We start from the raw sequence: 24,516 nt of genomic DNA, 5'->3' as shown, positions 1-24,516 counted from the left end.
ATGGAGATGTACTTTCCAACCACACTGCCTCCCTAAGAGTTCTCTCTCTCCCTGTAATCCAATATTTCGACTAGGAACCAAAACGACGTGAGTGATTTTTGGGCAGCAAACCTAAATTCAGGGGCCACCGGCATGCCTGAATTATTTATGAACCGGAGTAGTTGTTTTAATGGCCTCGCAATTCATTAAAGCTCACTCAATATTGTTCTTTGTAAACGGATTAAAATCTAGGGAATTTCAAGGTTATTTTTAGGTGAATCTGACAGCATGAGTGTAGTTTGATTGATGGACCCTATGGCTTAATAACAAAATAGGAAGTTTGTGTTTTATTGTTTTTCCATCCACCACTTCATTTCTTTGTGTGTACTGCAAATTTCAGTGAAAAACTTTCACTGTAAAAAACAAACAAAACGGTGTGTTCAGCACATTATCAAGTCAAATAAATGAACACCCTATCATACACCCAGTGCAGTGCGGTTCCAGATGCGATCTAAGTGTTTTTTGCTAGCTTCAGCCCGACGCAGTTATCATTTTCACGTCCTGCGCTACGTTTTTTAAATGGCAAATGCATTTGCGCCCATCTGTTCGCTCATGGGCATGCTGGTCTGAAAACGAGGTGTGTTCAGGTGCATTGTTGGCGCATTGCTATTTTGAGGCAACTAAAATAGAGTTGGGACAACCCTTTTAGACCATGCGCCGGGCGCGCCGACCATTTTTCCCGTCGTTAATCTGGCAAAAGTGGATTTTCCTATTACATAATTTTTTATTTAAACAAATAAGAAAGTGCTGTTGTATGGAATATTTATTTATTTATTTGCTTGTCTTAATTTTATATTATCATATATTTTTATTTTTATTTGTTTGTTTGTTGTTTAAATAATATAATTGGTCCCTACTCAATTACAATTTAAGACGATATTCCAAAACCATGGCACGTTCAGAATATCCCTGCTAGTACTACACATGGACTACAGACTTGCAGTAGTTTTACTCTATTAACCTTGACTCTAATGTTCTCAGGCACGTCAAACAAGGTTACTGTGGGTCTTGAGCTTGTAGCCTCCCAATTATCGAGTAATATAATCCAGCTCTGCAGCTGCCGGCCAGTGTGTTACAAAGAGCCCCAGACAGCTGTAACGGTGCAGAGCACTATAGACCTCAAAACCCACTGCTTAATGTGTCAACACGGGATTGTCCACCAACATGCCCATCTGCCATGTCTTCTCCAGGGGGAAGCAGGGAAAGACAAGGAGAGAAGGTATGACTTTTTGAGTGGCATCGCTATGGTGGATGTTAATGGAGGCTTTCGACTGTCTCCTTGCTGTAAGATGGATGCCACACTGATAGATTTGTATGATCTCAGTGAACTTGAGAAATCATTAGTCTGTCAATAGTTTCTTTCCAGTGTCTTCATGGGCAGTAACGGGACCATGATCTGCAAACCGCACTTTAAGACTTTTAGCATAATACGCAGGGTCTCATAAACTCAATTTAGGAGGATAGATGCATAAATTGCCAAAGCATTCCTGTGAATTTCACTGTACTTTGTGACAGGTGGTAAATGTAGCCTGATGTTTCTCTGCAGATGTTTTGAATGTCTCTCATGAAAATATGGTAATGCAAAACAAGTGAGCTGTATCGCCCTGTATTATTAGACGAAACCTCTTGGAATTATTGCCACTAGCCAGTATTGGTGCCCTTTCACAACAAAAATACTTTCAAAACTTAGTGAGCTGCATGTCTAGACAGTATTTTAAGGCATCATATTCATGTCAATGCAAAGATCCTTTACGTATGGCAAATCCCAGATTGCACCGCAGGAACTTTAAAAAAAAAAAAAAATTATTGAATATTGTGGTATTTATTGTAAATAATTTATCCAAGCATATATTTTTTTTTATTTAAATTGTTATCTTCAATCATAATAACTTCCCCAGTCGCTTGCAGCGACTTCTCTGATGACTCATTTTTAGGCACGAGGGCGGGACAACCTGTCACTCACATCATGACATCACAGCAATAGCAAACCACAACCATCCAATCAATTCGCGATGGACAAAGTCAAGTCCCTCCCTACTTTTTTTTTATCTCGTTTGAGAAGCTGTTTGACTCGGATATACATCACAATAGAGAAGAAAAGACCATTTCAACTTTCGGATCATGCCAACTTGTCAAATGAGAGAAATGTTGATTATATATACTTAAAATCAGTACCAAATTATAGTATAAAAAAAGATTAAAAACAAAGATACAATTACCTACACTGCTGTTTTTTTTTTGGTGTTTTTGAAAAAAAAGTAATATTGTGAAATATTATTTCATTTGAAAATAACATTTCCTTGATGAACACATTTAAAAAAGAATCCTCACCCTAATCTTTTGAACGGTATAGTTTTAATGGTTCAATATAATTAAAAATTGATTACTTTACCCAATATTTTATTTGTTCTTGAGTTGTATGCTTTAGATTATTGTTTTGTTTGCTAGACTTAGGTACAAACTCTACTGAAGTCAACTGTCAGGTGATTTATATAATTGCCAGTTTATAGTGTACCAAATCAGTAATATATGAGTATATATTTAAGTAGAAGGCAGAGCAAGGCAGTTCACTATGTTTTGAAACCAAGCTAAAGTGTCCATTGAAAGATTCACAGGTCACATAAATTTTAGCAGGTTTTAAAAGCTTCTAATAGCTCCAAAGCAGCAGGGACTTATACTACTGTATTTTATTACTGTTGTAAATTTTTTAGAAAACTCTGTGGAGAAAATTAGCCCATGAACCTCGATTATGATAGACATCATTACCTAATGGTGCCTATACAAATCTCGTCAGCTTCAGACTCGCCAATTTCAAGCAACAATTTATACTTCAAGAACTCTTGTTAGATCAATGATGAACTGTAAGAGCTGTCAGATCTGGCAAGAGTATTTGGTGTTTTCTTCCGTAAATCAAGTTGTTATTCCTGAAGGTGACAGGGGCATAGCTACTTCTCCTGATCTGGATGGTATTTCTGGAAAGGTACGCATTTATCCACTCTGACTATTTTCTAAATGCTTAAAGAAAGGATAGGTTGTCTGGAAGACTTTGAATAGCACCTTGCTATAGTAAGTGGCTTCCAAATAGAGTTTCTGTCACTAGTCTGAAGTGCTTCTTCACATACAGGTCCGATAGCACACTTCAGAGTGCCATTCCACTCTTTCTGAAGATGCATTGGGTGAAAGTATTTTTTTGTCTGCCAGTGGTTCTTCACCAGATGCATATAATCTGCTAGAAAGGTTTATTTTATCCTGGGTTGTCTGGAGAGGCTTGAAATCAGATTACGGCGATGGGATCTCTTCTATCAGTCTGTTTGGGATTAGACAGTGACAGACCACAGGGGACGAAGTCTGCAGATTTATGACTCAACATGCTTGTATCGGACTGGGCTGTACGCTTCTGGAATCTTAATTGAAGAGTTGCTTTGTGGGAGAAAAGGCTTTGATTTTAAGGGAATTACTTACTGTAGCTACTGGAGATTTGTAAATTGAGCTATACAATTTGTATGAAGATTAACAGAATCTGACTGAAGACATTTAGTTGCTATCAAAATATCAAGGTCTTAAACTGAATTTTTTGTTTGTTTGTTTAGTACACATTGTTTTTTTGGGTTCAATAGTGCTTTCAAGGCAACACTGTATTAACCCTTGCATGAATGTTTCGCCAATCATTATTACATATTTGGGGGACAGGTGTTTAGAGACCCGGATCTATATCAAACATGGATGGATCTCTATCTGATATTAGACTAACAATTACAGAAGAATAAAATAAATCACATTTTGTTACCTTTTAGAGCTTGGAAGGGTTCAGTTTGAGCAGATGTTTTATACCATCATCACTGTCCTCGTCTGAGCTCATTTCCCAGTACATTCAGCATCTGACTCATATTCGCCATGTCAAACATATTCTCAAAACTATCATTTTCAACATCTTCAAAATTCATATTTTGATCGCTGACAGCTTCTTTACCAGATGCACCATGAGTGACAGTGACACTAATATTTGATTGTGTTCAGTTCTTGCTCTGCAATAAATCGCTGAGCCATTTCAAATTTTGCTGATGATATTTCCTATTCTTTTGTTTTCTGCCTGCCGAAGAAGGTTGATGTCTAACTTTAAAAAATGAATGAGGAGGATGGTAGTAAATAACGTATCGGGTCACTAAAGACTCAAGGTATGTGTTTAAGGGTAAAATTCCCCGTTTTCTTTCCCTTTTTTTACCCTTATTGAGATTGAACAGCTTAAATGTTCTTTTTTTTTTTTTACATCATTTCAGACTTGGATGTGCTCTCTCTGTATTTTATAGAAAGGCTGTCAGTTGATTAAAAGTTTAATTACATTAATAACACTGGTTAATTATAATGAATTAGATTAATCGCGTATACAATTTTTGTTAAGACAAGCACCCAAATTAAGATAATTCAAAAACATCATGTTCATTTTTTTTGTGGCATAAAAAGTGACTTTAGAATTGGTTCTCTGTGAGAAAAATCTGTTGGAAAAACAGGCAATGTTCTGGCAGAAAAATACCAGTATATTTCTTTTAATCCTAAAATTCATATTAACATGGTATATTGTCATATTTTATTGACTTCATTTTATTGACTTTCTTGACTTGAGTGTTTTTTAATTTCAATTTCAATATTATTGTCATATAGCAGATTTTGTTCTCTCTTTCATTTCGCTGCAGACTCTGCAAAATGGCAAAACTTGGCATTTCAAGCTTGAATTGCTCTGAATCACACTTTTATGAATTTGTGCAGAGCCTAAAATATAGCCTAAAATATAAGCTTACCTTACACTTTAACACTATTCTTTTACTGCCTTGCAAGCACTGGAAATGTTCTTTTTGCAAAAATGAATTTAGTTTAGTTTTTTTTCTTTTTCGTGAACGTGTGAGCCTGGAATTGCGGGAGGGCAGGGCATTGCAGGTGAAAAGGTAAACAGCTTCAGTTTATCACCTTGAACTCACGAATAATTCACATTCTGATTTCCATTTCATGCTATTAATATTTGATTTAGCTGCAAAGTCACGGCTGTAGCGGAGTCTGGGTTCATGCTGTCAGTACTTCTAAAAAGCAAACACTCTTTTCTCTTACCTTCTCTTATTGCTTTACATGCAAAAAACAAACAAACACATTTGCATAGACATGCTGTAGCTTGGAAACCAATGGTGCTCTGTCTGGAGTGCATTGACTGCATACATATTCATGTGTATATAAATTCCTTAATGCAGATGGGCAATTTATCGTGCTGTAATTAAGACCGTCCAATTCGTAATCATCTCACCATGATCAGACCAAAAAACAACCGACTCGTACAGAGAAAGACAGAGAGATTGTATTTCTATGGCCCCTTGAGAGCATAGGGTGGCACTTTGTGCATCGCAGAGAGTGAACTGTAATTATGAGCTGATGCAGAACCACTAAAACAGTTTTATTGAATCTCATTAGTGAACAATAGCCTGTTTTAGTATAGACTCACATAATGGGTAGCTTACAGTAAAGAACCAGAATTATGCACTTATGTTGCTATAGTTTTGCTAGTTGTATGATGGTGGGTATATATTTTTGTAAACATTAATTATATTACTTATTAATAATATTCAATAAGCAATACATTTAAATGCATATTTTTTTTACAAATACAATTTCAATTCACATATTCTTAATTGTTTAATACATTTTGTTTTATGAGCCATGGTTGAGTTGCATTTATCTAAATGTTCTAATTTATTTGATGCTTTTTCGATATAATCAATGGACTCCAATTTTGATGTCCATTTCTTTGAGGAAGTTATCTGAAAACAATGCATTGAATATTTTGTGGTTCAATATAGTGCTTTTTGACAACGTAATGTACAGAAAAAGTATTTTCCAATATATTTTCCAATAATTAATTATGTAATTGTAATGATATGTCACGCAACTTGTGTTCGACTAATAAAATTGTCCTGTCGTTTGACTTTTAAATTCCTTTGAATTCAGTGAATTCAACTTCCTGACATTCAGATTCGGCTATTTTAAACGGTCCTAATTTTTTTGGAGCTCTCCCACAACAGGTTTACATGCATTCAAGGTCAAAAAACACTATTCTCTGCTCTGGTTGGTCAGCTGGCCCAGTCTGTTGTGATTGGTTGACTGTTTACATGTGTCAGAAACAAAATGCCGATTACCATATCTGAATTTCGGGTCAAAGTAGACGTTGTTCACAGGCAGCCAATGAAGACCACAGACTGGCATTATGCAAATTTGTTACAAACCTACATAATGAAACCTCGTTTCACCAGTTCAGAATCGATTGACTTTGTCGTATGTGTACTTTGATCTTTAAAACTTTGCAGACCTTTTACAGTTACAAACAGCTATAAAACACACTGCATGAAAGGTAATATAAATAAAAAAGCATAATTGGGGCACTTTAAAATTCACACTCCTGAATTGAATGGTAGCCAGTTCTCACAATCTTTTTACCAATGCCATAGACAAAATCTAGATCCTTCCATTAGCAGTGAGAAAAGCTGCATTGTTAGACAGCTCTGACCAAGTAGTTTGGATTGGATCTCCAATTAATCAAACGTAACTGAGAGTTGTCGTGACATGAAGTAGAAACCAAATGCTCAGCAAGGTGTGCATATTCTCGGTCATTCTCACTATATCTGTCATGTATTAGCATCTGCTGAGGTTCGACGTGCAGCTGTTAGCTTCACCTGCTAGAATGTTAAACACATTTGATCCTTATTACGTGCTGGTACGTCTTTGTGTGTTTTGTAAGTGCACAGTAAGTGCACAGATTTCTGGCAAATATTGCCAGTATACAGTTATCCCAGCAACACAAAGATTAACTGATCTACTATGTCTAGGATGTTTATATTATCTATACATTCACATTTTGGGGTGTTTGAATGTGATTTGAGGAAAATATATGCAGGAGTTTCAGCATTACACTGAGGTACATGTCGCTAAGCTCAGTTTATTGGCTGATATTGACATTTTTTAGTTATCGACATCTGCCGATGTGTCGGAAGTGGGACTTTTATTTTGACAGTTGCTGGTGTTCTCAGCACCAAGTTTTGGGGGCTGTTTACACGACACCATTTTCAACTAAAAACTTTTTTGAAAACGGTCTCTGTGTAAACAACAAAAACTCGTAATTCTGAAAATTATGATATCATGCACATGCATATTACGTGTTCAATCGTGTTTCATCGCCATCTAATGGCTTGGCAGCAGAATACAGTGTTTTTAGTCGTTTTCGTGGATGCGTGTGAATGGGGATCGGTTTGAAAATGGTGTCATCTGTACGCGGAAAAACTTTTCCATTTTAAGCATTATCGTTGTCGTGTAAACGCGACCTTAATTTGTTTCCTTAATTTAACTGTTCTAATACATTATTAGGGAAAATAGTATTGTATTTACAAAGAGAGTAAACCATATACGACAAGATATTATAACGTTCACTTTTCTATTATTAGTAATAGGATGGCAAACACTAATCTTTTATCATCAACTGTCAAGTCTTTGAATATCTAATAAACATTTAATTTCACAAACCTTGCAGACTTAATCAAATTCAGCTGTGAGATTTTCTAAAGTGTGCATTTGTAGACTGTGTATTTTGTGCGTGATGGTCAGTCCGTGCAGACGTACAATCGACAAACGTTGAATCCTTTATTTCAAACTATGCTGTGTTTTATCCAATTTCACATGACTCTATTCTATATATAAGTCATGTGAAAAAGAAAGGACACCCTTTAGAATTGTATGGTTTTACATATCATAACAATAACAATCATCTGGTTGTCAGGAGGTCTTACAATTAACGTGGGTAAATACAACCTCAGATGAACAACAACACATGACATATTACCCCGTGTCATTATTTATTTAGCAAAAATAAAGCCAAAATGGAGAAGCCATGCGTGACAAACTCAGTACCTATGATTCAGTTGCTAGTAGAGCCAGTTTTAACAGCAATAAGTTGAAGGAATCGTTTTCTTTATGACAGTATCAGTCTCTCACGTCGTTCTGGAGGAATTTTGGCCCGCTCTTCTTTACAACGTTGCTTCAGTTCATTGAGGTTTGTGTGCATCTGTTTTTGAAGGTTCCGCAGTAACATTTCAATCGGGTTGAGTTCTGGACTTAGACTGGGCTAGTGCAACACCTTGAGTACTATTTCTTCTCACTTTTTCATCTATAGTTTTATTTCAATGCAAGAAGATGGCTCAGGACAGCGCAAATAACTTTCATAACACTTGTAAACTTGTTTTTTGACAACTTGTGTATATAATGGATCAGACAAAAAAACTTCAAGCGGTTGTCATCATTTTTTTTCTCCCTCCAGCCAGGGACATTGGCAAGGGTACAGTGGCCCCATCCTTGATTATATTGCCGTGGTGACAGGCAGTTTTATAGCCCGTCTGATAGATTTAGCCATACTTTTAGAGGTGTGTTTAGACTACACATCCTCCCATGTCATTCAAATAGCCATCAAAGTGTCTCAGAAACACCCATTGTGGCCGATTCTGACCACGCTTCGATATGAAAATAAACTTATTTTATTATGTAATTCACAAGTTCACAAGCAACAACTTTGATTTCTGCTTCTGTACAAAAACATGGATGTAGGCCTAGATTGTTAGATCTGGTTTACATCTCATGATGAAAGTAGATTGCTTACTTTTGGAGACCCTTCTCTTTTGGTTGTTCATCCTAAGTGTTATGTAGGAATATATATATATATATATATATATATTAGGGCTGTCAATCGATTAAAATTTTTAATCTAATTAATTACATGCTCTGTAATTAATTAATCTAAATTAATCGCATACACAATCTTACAATGTTTACATGGTACAATTTCTGGTAAGCTATGTTTTTATTATTATTGCTTGACACAAATTTCACGATTTCAATTTAATTTAATTATTGTGATTTGATGCAATATTGACTCATTTGGATAAATATTAGGTACACAAGATAGGCATTCATTTTTCTCAAGAAAAAAAAATCTCACCCAATGCTGTAAAAATACAGGGAGCCATATCAGCTGGTAGTATTTAAGGTTAAAAATAGCTCAAATTAAATATAATGCTTGTTTATTACAAATAACAACTTTGATATAAGTAAAAATATAATCCATACGTAATATACTAGTAGGCTACATAAATTTGGAAAAATACTCTATATAGCTCTTTTTTATAGCCAACTATAACATGCTATATGGTCATGAAATGGCTTTCCTGAGGTAACGTAGGGCTAAATGTTATGTGACATAATTGTTCTCCAGCTGTTTTATTGACCTCTTTTCGCGGTTGAAAAACACTGATTGATCGAGGAATATACATTTCGGTAAGTTTTAGGCTGCCCTACTGTATCTTTCAACATTGGTCATTCGTGTTTATTTACTATTAGCTAGAGATGATCGGTTCACGTGCCGCTATAGGGATCTGTCATTTCACATTTACAAACGCCAAAACGGTATAGTTTGATTTTCGTAATAAAATTAACAGAATCTGAGAGCTGAGATTTTTTTAATATCATAAGTAACGTGCTCTGTCTTGTCTGTTTCCGTGTCCTCTCTTTGGTGCGCGATTTTTCTGTGCGTGAGAAAATGGTTGTGTGACGTGAGAGCGCGTGAAAAGTTACAACACACACACACACACAAGCGCGCTTTCTCTCAGACACACTCGCCGACTCACGCACACACTGACTCCTGGATGCTTTTCATTGATGTTGTAGGCCTACTTTAGAGTTTGACGAACTCCGTTTGTTAAAAGTAAATGTTCCAAACAATGATCCAAGCAGCGCGTTCTTGTCTCCCTCCTTTTTACACGAACGCTAGAACGGCTCCGCAAAGGTCAAAACGGAATGGATTAATCTGCGTTATTTTTTTTAACGCGTTATTTCTTCTCAGATTAATTAATCGAAATTAACGCGTTATTTTGACAGCCCTAATATATATATATATATATATATATATATATATATATATATATATATATATATATAGCTAAATTTTTTGGTGTAAAATAAATATACCTATTCAAGTAGGTCACATTTGACTAATGAACACATTTTGATTTCGAACAGAACATTTAATGGCAATGATCAATTAAAACCATTTTGGTACATCTCACTGTTTATTATTTTCAGCATCATGAACTAGGAGGGCTATGAAAATGTAACTTTTGAATTTAAAATTCTAAAAATGCATCTCAAGACCCCTGCATTCTGTTCCATTTTGCTTTGTTTTTGAGCACACGAATCCTATACATCCTATATGATGGAGAACGAAGTCAGTGTTCAGCGAGTGAAAATATATCTATGCTAAACTTATTCTTAGCCTCTAACACACACACTGGCAAGTCAAATCTAAGAATGTGTAAGCCGATGGCTAATGATAAACATTATTTAGTCGTCCAGAGTGAATATTTAGTCACATATACGAGTGATTTACTCTTATTGTGGAGTGGACTGTTTGTTATGGCAGAAGTAGAACACTCAACTTCACATACTAGATATTCAAAAATTGACATGTATCATCACTTTATAGTTCACAGCTGTGAAATGATCATTTTGTGCCAGTGTTTTACACGGTTTGTTGAGCAATCTGGGCAGAGGCGGCGATTTGAGAGTTGCAATTGTTTAAGAATGTGAGTGTGCAATATCAGATATGAGACACAAAGAATACTTTGACTTTTCCTTGGGAAAATCCTTACTACAGTAATGAATGGCCATTTCATAAACACGATTGGCAGATGGATTGTAGATAGCATCGTCCGAGACCTTTGAGCTAATCTGTCTGAAAAAGGCGTGCTTGAATGGATATGCGAGAACAGATAACTCTCTAGGGTGAACAAAGCTACTGTCAAATGCTGTTTAAAAATCTGCTTTTTCTTAATATAATGGAGGCTTTTTCCAAACTTCCCTAATTAAACATGATTGCCCTTGATGTTGAAAAGTCAGAACTTTCCAGTTTCCACGCTTTGCTATGAACTCGTTACGAATCACACATTATTTGAGCAATAGCCTTGTTTTGTACAGTATGTTGATTGCTGGCAGCCAGACCGCTAGATCATATGTGGACTGATTTTGTTTGATATTCGGCATCTAGATATTTGTTAACCTTCCTGGTGTTAAAAAGTACATAAGCCAAGATGGTGTAAACAGACTGAGCATGCACGCACATGCACAATACCCTAATTTAGTTTAGGCTACGTATGACGTACAGTATGTGAAACGTAATGAACATTATGGTTTTGATTCTTTCAACTACTTGCCAAATGGCAGGGTTCAAAAATAAGGCTAGACCTCTATATTGTCCTTTTTTAGTGATGTATATGTGTTTTTATGCATTAAAACTACAATTTTTTTAATTTTTCAAATAAGGTTTGTTTTTCTTAAAAAAAATAAAATAATTTATTTAGAGGTTCTAGACGTTTTTGTCCAAATTGCAAGAATGAATGGGTAACACTTTACTTAAAGCCTATTAGGAATAACTTTAGAATGCTTTGTACATAAAGGGTTTAGGTAAAGTGTTACCAAATTATTTGTGTTCATCAATTGGAATGGGTTGAAAATTACAAATCAGTGAGTAATATTTTGTTTTGAAAACCATCATTTCCCAGCCAAAGTTTTGTTTGTGAATTTATTTGCCTACGATTAAACAACTGTATTCTTTTTTGCAGACAAAAAAAACAGTTTATACTAATAAATGTTTTCAAAATTATAATAATACAAAATAATGTAAAAATTTGTTTTTAATGGTAAAAATTTTATGGTTGAGAACCATATATTATAAGCAATAACTCATTACACAAATTCATAAGCCGTACACATAACACACAAACCCTTTTCAGTTAGATTTCAAGATTCATTTAAAGTCGAGAATGGTTCAGTTGAGTCACTGAGTGAGTCATATAAATGATTCAAACTGCTAATTAATGTAATTCAATCCAATAACTCACTATTTGGGATTTGTGAGTTTGACTAAAAGAACCAGCTCATAAGAATCATGCCTTTTGAATCAAACTATTATTTTTGTTGTGTTCAACCTGCGAGGACACCTCAAATGAAATATTGATCTGATTGTTCTATTAATCTTGATAGTATTTTGTGGCACCCAGTCATCTTCTCTCATCACACTCAATTCAGACCGCAAGGCCACAGCTCGACTAAAACATCATTTCTTTTGCCACGCTGCTGTAGATTCCGTGTGCGTTCTAATGCTGTGTATTACTCTGATTGTAAGGGGGAGAAGGGAGAAGCCGGAGAGCCCGACCCTGTGTGATGTAAGAAACCTGATCAATCTACTATATCTAAAGACACATGGCATTATTCACAGAGTCACCACCCTGAGTCAAAACTTTCATATGGCTGGCTAATTTAAGTCTTTTAAAGTCAATACCTGATATCTGAGGCCCACAGGGGTTATGTGAGAACGTTCAGAATGGAATGTACATGACGCCTTGTATCACTTGTCGTTTGAGAAACTCGGAGCATAACATGGCGTGTTAGTTACACTATCCTTCAGAATATTATGGGTTACGTGAAGCGTTTATATAGATTTCCTATGTTATGAAATGATTCATATTTGTTTTCAATACCTGATTAGCAGAAGAAAGCATTTTTCATATGACATACCTAATGTTTATTTGAAATGTGGAGTCCAGTGTTATCTATGAAAAACAGGGAATCACTGGCTATGGTGAAGCAGCTCAGCATGTTTTCCTAAGTGAAAGTTTGATTCAGATGGTATCGTCCGGAGCTTTACTACTTCAAACGTTTGTAGCAATGAATCGCTGAGCAAATGGAAACTAGCAAAAAGCATTTCCCGGCGTAACCCTCTTGGCATTTGTGGCCAGCGCTTGAGATATCTCTGTTGCTCCAATGGATCTTGTTCCAAAGTTCTTTGAAGGCCTGCCATTCAACATATCAACAGTTCTCTCTACTTAAAACATGCGCGCCTCTGTGACAGACCTTGCTCGTTTTTTTCCTGATACGAATTTAAATTTGATCCCAACCAAGAGTTGAAAAAGCGCTGTGGTTGCATGTTGTATTTGTATTTGAGAGGTGTTATAGGATGTTTAATATGTCTGTGAGTCTGTAAACATGTCTGCAAGTATCTGTGTGTAGACATTGGCCATATTTCCGCACTTTTGGACACTCAAGTCACTCTTAAATAGATGGCATCTCCAAACAAATTATGCTAACGCTTTTCTCAGAACTAACTTTTTTTTTTTTTAATGAATTGGTGTCAATGTGAAATTAATTAATTCACTTAGTGAACAGTGCCGGGTAGTAACAGATTACATGTTATCTGGATTACGTAATCAGATTACAAGAATGAAGTACATTTTAGAATACTCATAATCAGACTGCTGTTACTTTTCTATTGATTAAATGATTACATGTTATTCTCACAATGGCAGTGAATTATTCAGAATTCATTAATCCTACTTGCTTTATATCTTGTAAATGTTTTGTTTCTAAAAAAAATTCTACTGTTCATAAGGTCTTCCAGGTCTGTGAAATCATAAACGCATGAGTCATGTGACTATCACTGAAACTGAGATCCACACAGCAATTGATTTACAGAAATCATTTCACTTTTAGGATCACCGATATTGATCACCGAAATAAATAATAGCTTACTATTCTTAACAACTATACATTTTAAATGTACAACAATTAAAAGATGAGAAAGTATTTTGAATTGACAACTCTTTATTTATTGGCAAGCAACATAAAATATTCCATTCCCTCTCTTAGAGGTGATTAGGAACCACTTAGAGCTTAACAAATATAGCATTCTGGTGAAATAAAAATAAAATTAAAATGTAAATCCTACTAAATCAACTAAAGAGCAGTGAGTGATTTTTTTCTTTGTCTTTTGTTGTTTGATTGACATTAATGATACAGATGGCAGCAGGTTTATTAGGTTTCTGTCATATTAAGACATATTGCACGGATTCAATATACTGATACAAACTGCGTTAAGCCGAGAAAGTGATACTGTTCCTCGAGTGGCTTTTTTGTGCTCGCGCTCTGAGATGGAGTGGAACACGGACGCGCAAAATGAACTTTATGCTTCGAATACACAGAAATATGTCAAAATGCCTGGCTGGGTGTTGATTACGTCATAAGTGAGCAAAAACAGTTGTCAAATAAGTCGCATGTGTATCATTAATAACTCCTTATTATCAAGCAAATCATGCAGTTTAGCAGCAAACTGTATTTTACAGAAGTCGATGATCTAGTTGTTGTGGACATTAACTTTGGGCTTTTAGGGAGGAACGAATGAATGCTGTGTGAATGAATGCGTTTCATTCAACGCTGTCAATGAGAGAAATGCACTAAAATCGCACAACCCTCGTTTCTTGCTGTCATTGTTGTAGGGTTGCTGTTGTTGCAATGTCTCCGCAAAGACATTGCAAATTTATTGTCCTCTTCCGACATCTGGTAGAACTGGTGAATATGTACTGAAGCAATTTTAGTTGCACATGAAAAAAGTCTCACGAGGCTCTTCTGAACAGCCTTTATAGAGACCACCGATCAAACTACATTCACATTCTCAGCAGTCAATTCACATTTATTTGTATAGCGCTTTTCACAATACTTAGTTTATTGTTTCAGAGCAGCTTTACAGAAAATGCATGTGTCTACATTACAATTTAGAGTGTCCAAGTACATATACAAATCTCGCAGTTAGCTAACAATGTATTCATTTAAGGCAAGAACAATGAGCTCATTGAAGTAATTCGTAGAAGTTGTTAACACAACAATTATATCGTGTTTAGAAACTGTAGCATTGTTGCATTTTGATTCAGAGTTTGCTTCATCTAAAGTCCTCTCAGGAGTTGGAGTCGTCAGGATGGAGATCCCGAGATAAAACCAAAAAACAAATAGAAAGTAATTAGCATAGCTGCGGTTCATAACATTTCAAGCAAAGATAATCATGTGCATTTGATCTGATTTAACTGGAGTACAAGGTTATGAGATGTATTATGTGAATGCTTGATTAAAGAGATGTGTCTTTAATCTAGATTTAAACTGGGAGAGTGTGTCTGAGTCCCGAACATCATCAGGAAGGCTTTTCCAGAGTTTAGGAGCCAAATGCGAAAACGCTCTCCCTCCTTTAGTGGACTTAGATATCCTAAGGTACTTACAGACCCCAAGTTTTGTGACCTTAAAGAGCGTGATGGATTGTAGGGCGATAGAAGATCGGTTAAATACACAGGAGCGAAAGAATTTGGGACCTTATAGGTGAGTAGCAATACTTTGTAATTGATAAGGAACTTAACAGGTAACCGTTGTAGAGATGATAAAATTGGTGTTATATAGTCATATTTTCTTGACCTAGTAAGAACTCTAGCAGCTGCATTTTGGACTAACTCTAGCTTGTTTATTGAGGATGCAGGACAGCCAGCTAGTAATACACTACAGTAATCTAGTCTCGAGGTCATGAATGCATGAATTAACTTTTCTGCATCAGAAACAGTTAGCATGTTCCAGAGCTTAGCGATGTTTCTGAGGTGGAAGAAGGCTGTTTTTGTAACATGAAATATGAGTTTTGAAAGACAAGTTGCTGTCTAATATAACACCCAGGTCTTTTACTGAGAAGGATGAAGTAACAGTACTTCCTTCTAAATGCAAAGGCCCATTCAAACCAAGGACGATAACGATAAAGATATAGTTCTAAAAATAGTTCTCAATGTTAAAGAATAGCACAGTTCACACCACGGCTATAACGATGACGATATAGAGAAACAATATCGTTGGGATCACTTTCAAAACTATTTTTTTGCAGCTGTTGAATGATAAAACACTGACAGCCAAACAGAATCCATTATAATTTAAGCATTTAAAATGGCAGACGACATTGCGGAGATTTTAATCGTCGAGGTCCAGAAAAATCCACCACTGTTTGACAAGTCAAGCCCCTTTTCAAGAAAATGGATATGGAAAACAATTGGTCAGAATAAATGGTGAGAAGTATTACCTCAGGTATCCAGCGCTCGTTTCGACAATATTGTCTTGCTTCCAATGAAGTTACGGTGACTCGGTGTTGTTATCGTTCGTTGGTGTGGACGCAAATATAGTTATCATTATAGTTATCTTTATAGTTATCGTTCTTTGTGTGAACAACCCTTAACAGATTCTGTGTGCAGGTTTTTGGTCCAATAAGTAATATACCTCAGTCTTATCTGATTTTGAATAAAGCTAGTATTGGCCTATAACGATTGACGCCCAATCAAACGAGTAACCAAGAGTGCAGTCTGGATGACGGGGCGGGGCGACACTTTTAGGCGGAGCGACACGTGCCCCCCACATCCGCCCACATCCGATTTTATTGGTTTGGACGCTTGAGGCATGAACATGCACATTCCTTTATGTAGTACGAATGGTACGAGTTTATGAATGATCTAAGACGCTGTTTGGCCGTACTATGTTAAATACATGGCGATTTCAGTAACGATCAATTATATAATGTTTTGATGAACTTATGAATCAAGTTAGATAAAGTTGCTGTCAAAGTGTATTCGTAGCCTATAGCGCTCAATTCACATCGTTTCAAAGCAGCTTTACAAAAAGTAATATTATAAGGTTTAACATTGAGCAGTTTTATGGCTTGGCGATATCACAAAATATGTTGCTGATAAATTATACACTGTCTGAGATTTAGCCTAGCTATACTATATTAATTTACCCTGCAGATAAGTCAGTGCCACTTTTGGGCGGATTGCATGAAATTACTGGCATATCAAAGGAAAGATAATTTCTATATAGGCTGATTTAGAACAATATTTTTCCGCATGTCATGCAGGGCTCCGTAATTTTTCATCATTCGTTTATGCTTGTTTATGAGGATAATTCCCTGTATTTCAGTAAAACATCGGATAAATCCGAAAGTGTGTTTTATTTTATTTTAAAGCAAAACCACGGTGACAAATAAGACAATAATCGGCTACCAAATAGCATACAACCCTGGCCATTGGGTTTTGTGTGTACAATGGGAATAAAATCCGTGCAGCGCTGCAATGTGAAAATATATATATATATATTTGTTTTTACTAAAACAGATGTTATTATGTCGATCTATAGCAAATATTATAATATATGTGCTCAAGAGCGTATTCAAGCAATAGGCATAGTACATGTTCATATCACTTCTCTGCTGGGTGTTTTATTTATTTTATTATATTATAATTGCACAGATTTACAGCAGTGTTTTTTTTTATGGTGATGCTGCTAGCCTATATTTGAGTGTTAATATTTGAAACCATTTTTATCCCGTAGCCTATGATTAAAACATGAACACGCAATGCGATGGTGGATGATTTTTAGGCATAGGATTTTTAATACCTGATGTCACAGTCACAGATAGACAGTCGCACGGTTGACACTTATTAGAAAACATGAATCTTTAAAAACTATATAGGGCTTTACAGAACCAATAGGCCCTAATATTTTATGAACAGGTAAACAACCAGGAAACATGTTTGCCATTAAACATGTTATTTGCACTTTGTACCAAATAATGCAAGCATTGGACAACAAATCTCGTTAAAAAAATGACAACAAAAAAGGTCATGCTTTAGAATTTAAAATCAGCTGCTTACATTCTTACAGTGAATTATCATCATTTGCGTAAAATCCCGAGTTTGTGCTGATCCACCGATCCTGATAGAAATATGAAGAAGCCAAGTGAATGATGCGCTAATGTAAAACATCTCCCTGAAGTACAGGTGCCGTCACCAAGCGTTCGTTTTTAAACAATAACTTCATCTATTCTGTGTCTTAAGTATTAGCCAATAGATATTAACAAAAATTACCATGGTAAACCGATAATAAGATACGATTAAAGTTAGCATTTAATATTTCTTTAATACAGCATTGTACATAAAAGAATGCGCATGCTCACACCTGAATCGTTTACACCAATAAGATTGCGGTATTATAAACCAATTAAATTGGGGGTGGGGGGAGCAACACGTGTCGCGCCGCCTAAAAGTGTCGCCCAGCCCTATCGTCCAGACTACACTCTGTGGTACTACAATCAAACGGAGCAACCTTATATATAATAATAATAATAATAAAATATAGTTCACGGTTCTCTGATGCCAGTTAATGGTCACATAACATGCAGGTAAACTATTTCTGTTTTATTTCGATTGTTTTTATTAAAAAATTATATATTTTTATTTTATTTTACGTTTTATAGTTTAATTACTTATAATCTTTTTATTAAACTCACAGACCCCCTGATGTAATGTAATATTTAATGCACTTGATGTTGATAACAAAGTATGGAATATATATTCTTTCTCCGTCTTTTTATATTAGTATGGTACAGGATTATCCTATTCAATTTAATGTGATAAATGAGTTCGTTCAAAAGTAATCAAATGGTCTAGTAGTCAGATTATCTCACCTTAAATGTGTAATGCAATGAATTACATGTTTTAAGGTAGAAATAGGCTTTCATAGAAACTGTTAATCTTTTTCATTTCTTTAAAACAAAATGAAAGCCATTTGATTAAAAATATAATCAATGTGATTATATTCATAGATTAAGCTTGGCTTCAGTGTCCAAAACTTTTTTGGGAATGCTTAGTGCGTGTGTGCCTCTGTATTGGGAAGATGCCAGATTGTTTTGTGACCTGGCCTGTTCTGCAGCCAGGACGCGCTGTGCTGTACATAATTATCAGACAAGTGAGCAGAATCCCCGCGGCATGTTGACCTCACGCTGGTGAGACGAGACCGGGAGAGGGACACAGCCCTGATTTTAACCCATCCTTCACCTGCCCGCTTGTGCTGAAGTGCCCAGGGCAAGCAGAGGCTAACTATGCAGTCAGTCTCTCCATCGGAACAGCCTGTAAGGCCTGGAGCTCAAGCCCCTCTGAAAAGGGCCAATGCAGCTGTTCTTAACTGGGGCTGCTCTCGGGGAGGTGGGACAACAAAGGAAAGGTGCACTGGTTCCCTCAAGGAGTCATTAGATTCTGCCAAAAGCAGGACGGGAGTTCACTCTCCAAAGACCCCTCTGAACATACATCATTTAAGAGCAGCCTCAGTCTAACCTCCATCCCAGTCCCGATGCGAGCTTCCCCCTCCACCAGTGTTTTCACAGTACTTCAGTCCTGATCCGGTTCAAGTGCTGATTCTTACTTCCATCTATTTATGGCATCAGTCAAAGTTTGGTCAAGAAACGATAGGTGTAGAAATGTAATCGCTCGCTGGATTGAGGATATGTTTGAAATGTAGTGCTCACTTACTATTACAAAATAAATAGGCACTATTCACATTCAGTGTATTCCATGCAGCGTTTAGTAAGTTGAATAACTAATGTTAACAGATGGAACTTTATTGAATTGTATACTTTTTATTTGTACTTTTGTATTAAATGTAATTCTTTCTTTCTTTCTTTCTTTCTTTCTTTCTTTCTTTCTTTCTTTCTTTCTTTCTTTCTTTCTTTCTTTCTTTCTTTCTTTCTTTCTTTCTTTCTTTCTTTCTTTCTTTCTTTCTTTCTTTCTTTCTTTCTTTCTTTCTTTCTTTCTACCCACCCATGCATTTTGTTTTGGTTTGTTTTTTGTTGTGGATAGTGTTTTATTTTTTATTTTTTTGGGGGTTATATATATATATATTTATTAAAAAAAAAAAATATATATATATATATATATATATATGTCTATATGCAATATATATATATATATATATATACACATACATACATACATACATTTATATATATATATATATATATATATATATATATATATTATTTATTATTATTATTATTATTATAATTTTTTTTTTTTTTTGTGTGTGTGTGTTGTTTGTTTTGTTTTGTGTTTTAAATCAGCCCGACCACTCAGCAGGTGTGTGCCTGACCCCAATTAGCAAGCAAGTGTTCTCTTGCAATTTCATTGGCTGTTGTTCTAAATAGTGCAAGAGAATGGGAAGTGCTAAGATTACATATCTAAAATAAATGTTCTATTTTGAATAACTTTTCTTGTTTTGTGTAAAGCCTCACTATCATCATTCTCACAAAAAGAGTCTGATAGTAAGACAGCTGATGCAAATGAAGGTTTGCCAGATTTACGCATCATATTTGTATTGGTCGTGTTTTATGGAGACGGGCTCCAGATTAGTGTTCTCGAGGCCGAGCTTTCCCTCAACTGTCTTGACAAGCTTCGCCATCATAAGAGTAAATTAGTCGCATCATCTCTATCCGCGAACTCAGAGACATGATTAAAAAAAGGGCAAGGCGCTCATCTGAGCCTGATATAATTCAGTATTAATAGTCTCACTCGAAAGCCTAACTAAGAAAAATTGCTGTTTTGAGGGCCAGTGATCCCTTCTCTCTAAGTACCCTTTGACTTATTTCAGAAATCTCTATCTGTATAGCTGCCGGTCTTGATGTGTCACTCCTAACAAGAGTCCCTGTAAATTTAACCTGTCAATACGTGTCAGGCCTCGTTTATCAGCTCTACTCGGACGGTTTTCCCTCCCTCACCTTCTTGTGTTCCTCTTTATTTTTCTATCACCTGTTCTCTCTCTGTTGCTTTTAAGCACTATGAGTTTTGACTTTGCCTGTGGTTTTGCCTTATCTCCAATCAGATTTCCCCTCACAAAGCTCTAGCAGGCAGGTGATGGGAATTCTAATCCCGACTCCAGACGGAGGGCTTGTGAAAGCGAGCGTGTTTTTGTGCCTATATGCAATTTGTGCAAATCATTCACTAAAAAGTGCAGAAGTGAGCAGATTTGTCATGCAAATGAGCCAACATTAACACCTAGAGACTCTCATTCTCGCCGCTTCACCGACACATATTGCATGATTTTTGCTAAAAGATGGCTGGAGCGGCTCCCTGCTGAATTCTTTAACTTGAGGGAAGTCAAACTGATACATTGTTTGCTTACCGGAAAGATTTCCCCTAAGTTGTCCTGTCAGGATGCTGTGAGGTTGCGGACTCTGTGATTAAACTGGTTCCTGTTCGTTGTGTCTCCTCAGGGTTTGAAAGGGGATCCTGGACCTCAAGGTCTACCTGGTCTCAAAGGTGATAAAGTAAGTCGCCCTGCCAGTTTGATTTCTTGTAACTACCTTTACAAACTAGCATAGAGAGAGATAGAGGCAGAGTATCTATGATCTTAAAGATGTTTTTTTAGTCAGTGAGCATTCCAGAGTTTTTATACAGATGGAATTTCACAGTCTGTATGCGAGTCATTCTTAGGAAACTGACATTTTTCAATATACTTTTTTATTATCATTGTAACATTTTAAAGTTTGAAAATGTCACTGCTAAACTTTAGAAAACTTATTTTCCCCACTTTAGGCCCAATGTACAAGTGCCTCCAGCACCAATATTCAGATTAGCAGTAAGATATTGGATATTGGTTTTCCATAAATATGTGGTGACAGCCTTTGCAAAATATCAGTAGCTATTTGTTGGAACTCAGATATGATGTCAGAAAGGTCAAAGTATTATTTTTTTGTGGGACAAATCTCTGCATGATAGGTTTGAACAGAAAATGAGGGACAAAGATGAATTCTGCATATTATCAGAAGCTTTTTACTTTTAAAAAAAGTACTTATTGAAATTTTAGATTATGCAATTTATATTATTTATGTAAATTCTTTATTTTCTTCTTCTGTATATCCCATTACAAATGTAATGATGAAAGGGAGACACATTCGCTGATATTATTTCGATTTATTTTTTTGTTCAAAAGTCTGGATATCTGTGACATTTTTGTTGCCATAAATTGGTTTGCATTATAAAGGATGCAATAAATTGATCAACAGTGATAGTAAAGACTATTAAATAAAAATAATGTTTTTTTAAATAAATGTTTTCTTTGAACTTTTTTCATCAAAGAATTTTGAAAAAAAAATTTTATCAAGGTTTCCACAAAAATATTAAGCATCGCAACTGTTTTTAACATTGAAAATATTAAGACATGTTTCTTGAGCAGCAAATCAGCATATTAGAATGATTTCTGAAGGATCATATGACACTGAAGACTGCAGTTATGATGCTGAAAATTCAGCTTTGATCACAGGAATAAATTACATGGTTCACTATTACTGGATTTACTGGATTTTTAAATAAAAGCAGCTTTGTGAGCATAAGAATCTGCTTTCAAATATAATATCAAATATGTCTCTAATAATAATGTGAAGTTTAATTTGATAGTTGTATGAACATATCAGTGTTTATTGACACTGACTTAACATGCTATGTGGACAAGACCAAATCCAGAGAGAAACGAGCATCAAAATCACCCGAGGTGTGCATTACTTTCAGTCAATTATTCCGCTTATACTACGGTAACCACATCAAGAACCACATTTTCATCACTGAAATAAGTTGCCGTTTTTATCCTATTGTTTACTAAATATATTTGCACGGTCGGTGTCATTGTGTCAGCTGTAAGGACCTTTAAAATAACTGAAATCATTTGCCGAAGTGTAAAGGAACTGTAATTTGGTCAAGACCTGCCTGGAACTACTTTAGCCGTGCGTTTCCCTGAAAATAATTGCACACCTTAGAACGTTTGTCAACCAATCAGATTCAAGCATTCAATTATATATATTTATATACCTTATATATGTGTATGTGTATATATGTCAATATATTTATGCATGTATGTACTGTATGCTTGTGCATGTATGTAGATCAATATTTCATCCAAGTCAACACAGACCTTGTCACTACAGTAGCTGTTTGAAACAGTTATTGGTTACAGAATGTAAAGACGTCATTTTTATACAATCATCTTAATTTACAAAAAATATTTTAAGAACCATAACCACTGATTGTACAAGGAAAAATGCCTATATCCAATAATTGATAATGTAGCTTATATTGCTTGTGCTGAGTGCAGCATGTAGTAAATGCCTGAGTAAACCAGGCACATGTAATGCTGCTCAGGTTTGCGGGATGGAATCAATTTTATTACTGGAAGTCACATATATGGTGACACATTATGGTGACGGGAAAACTATACTGTATGATGAACAAACAAGAAAATGTTGTTGTGACACAGATTCTATATAAATATTAAAGCAATGTTTCATATTACAAACAGGCTAAGCTCTATTGGCAGAATCTGTGGCATGCATTTGATTAATAATTTCAACTTATTTGTAAAAACAATGAAAAATTATGTTTGCATTAAAGCATATACCATATAGGACAAGGCATTCTAGAGGGTTTCAATGTAGTATTGTGAAGTTCATATTTTTATAATGTTAATGTTCAGAGAATATATCTTCCTAAATAGTTTTTTCTCACCCCAATAATTTTTTAAAATAGTTTTAAGCATAAATATTCCTACATTTTGTTATATTTAGGCTTATTAATAATAAGAGTAATACAATTTTATTGAATATATTTTGCAGCATATTGTGCAGTTTTTGTAAAAAAGAACCAACAAACTGTAAAATTTGGAATTCTATTTTTTTTTTTGCTGTGTTTGCTTCAGTTGCAGTGCCATGACTCGCCCCATAGACTGCCATTTTAAGTGCTTCACTGTACTGTAAATACAATTTATGTTTGTTTTCACAAATGTATTATTTCCCGAGGTAATGGCCCATGTCTCACAGATTCTGTTGATAGAACAGACAGACCTTCACAGCAGGGAATATGTGACTCCAGTGAAACAGAATGTAGAATAGAGCTTCCTGCTCTGATATCTTATTCCCCAAACCCGGTGCACGAAGGCCCACAGCGGGACTTCTTTCCAAACAATAGATCAAATGTTATTCTCTAATTAGCTACCATATTACCCATTGTCTTTTACAGTATTGGGTTTCTTTGTTTGCCTGCTTGCGCACGTAATTGTCAATGCAGTGTTTTCAAGCCTTGAAGTTCTAATGAGCTCCTCTGCGTTCGAGCAGAGAATAACTAGTTTCTTTTTCATCTCATCTCCCAGTCAGACTGAGGGAGGGAGGAAAACCGTTAGTTTGGATTGAAAATGACAGTCGGAAAGACACGTCACGCTCTTCAAACATAGAATGACTCGGAATATCTTCAAACGGCCCGGCTTTAGGTGTTCGCAACTTTTTATTTCAGCAAACTTTGATGTGGAGTTTCTGTGGATTTAAATTGAATTTGTGGAAAGCTCTGCCTGTTTTTGTCAAGGGGTTTTTAACTTAAACTGATGTCTCCGCTTGTGTTTCATAACCTTGAAAATATGAAAGTGCTTTATTTAAGAGCATATGCACAGATATAGGAACAGCAGGTCGTTTTATTTTTACAAATATTTTTCAGATATGCCTAACAGAGCTATTCCTAAAGGAATAGTTTTCCTAAAAATGTTGTCATCCTCTACTCAGTCTCATGTCGTTCCAAACCCGTATGACTTAGCCTACTTTTTTCTAAGCTATACGAAGAACATGTTTCTTTAAAAAATGCAATAGTAAAAATCATTTTAAACTAATTACTTAGCGCAGCAAACTTTAGCGGAACT

At 35.6% G+C, this 24,516-nt stretch overlaps 1 protein-coding gene across 4 annotated transcripts in view; it reads left to right on the top strand.

The window, feature by feature from the left end:
* LOC143744800 (uncharacterized) overlaps positions 1-24,516 on the top strand; it is a 178,020-nt gene that overhangs the window by 22,735 nt on the left and 130,769 nt on the right. For all 4 annotated transcript variants that reach the window (XR_013205917.1, XM_077236467.1, XM_077236466.1 and 1 more), the window contains one exon: positions 21,056-21,109. Coding sequence is in view for 3 of the 4 variants with exons in the window: in XM_077236467.1 (XP_077092582.1) it covers positions 21,056-21,109 (54 nt within the window). In the remaining variant the exon portion in view is untranslated. The remainder of the gene's footprint in view (positions 1-21,055; positions 21,110-24,516) is intronic.

This window comes from Siphateles boraxobius, unplaced genomic scaffold (genome assembly GCF_051911475.1).
Source record: "Siphateles boraxobius isolate OS27281-9 unplaced genomic scaffold, OSU_SipBor_1 20, whole genome shotgun sequence".
NCBI classification, from domain to species: Eukaryota; Metazoa; Chordata; class Actinopteri; order Cypriniformes; family Leuciscidae; genus Siphateles; species Siphateles boraxobius.
The sequence above is the reverse complement of the archived record's forward strand: the minus strand, read 5'-3'. Positions and strand labels throughout refer to the sequence as shown.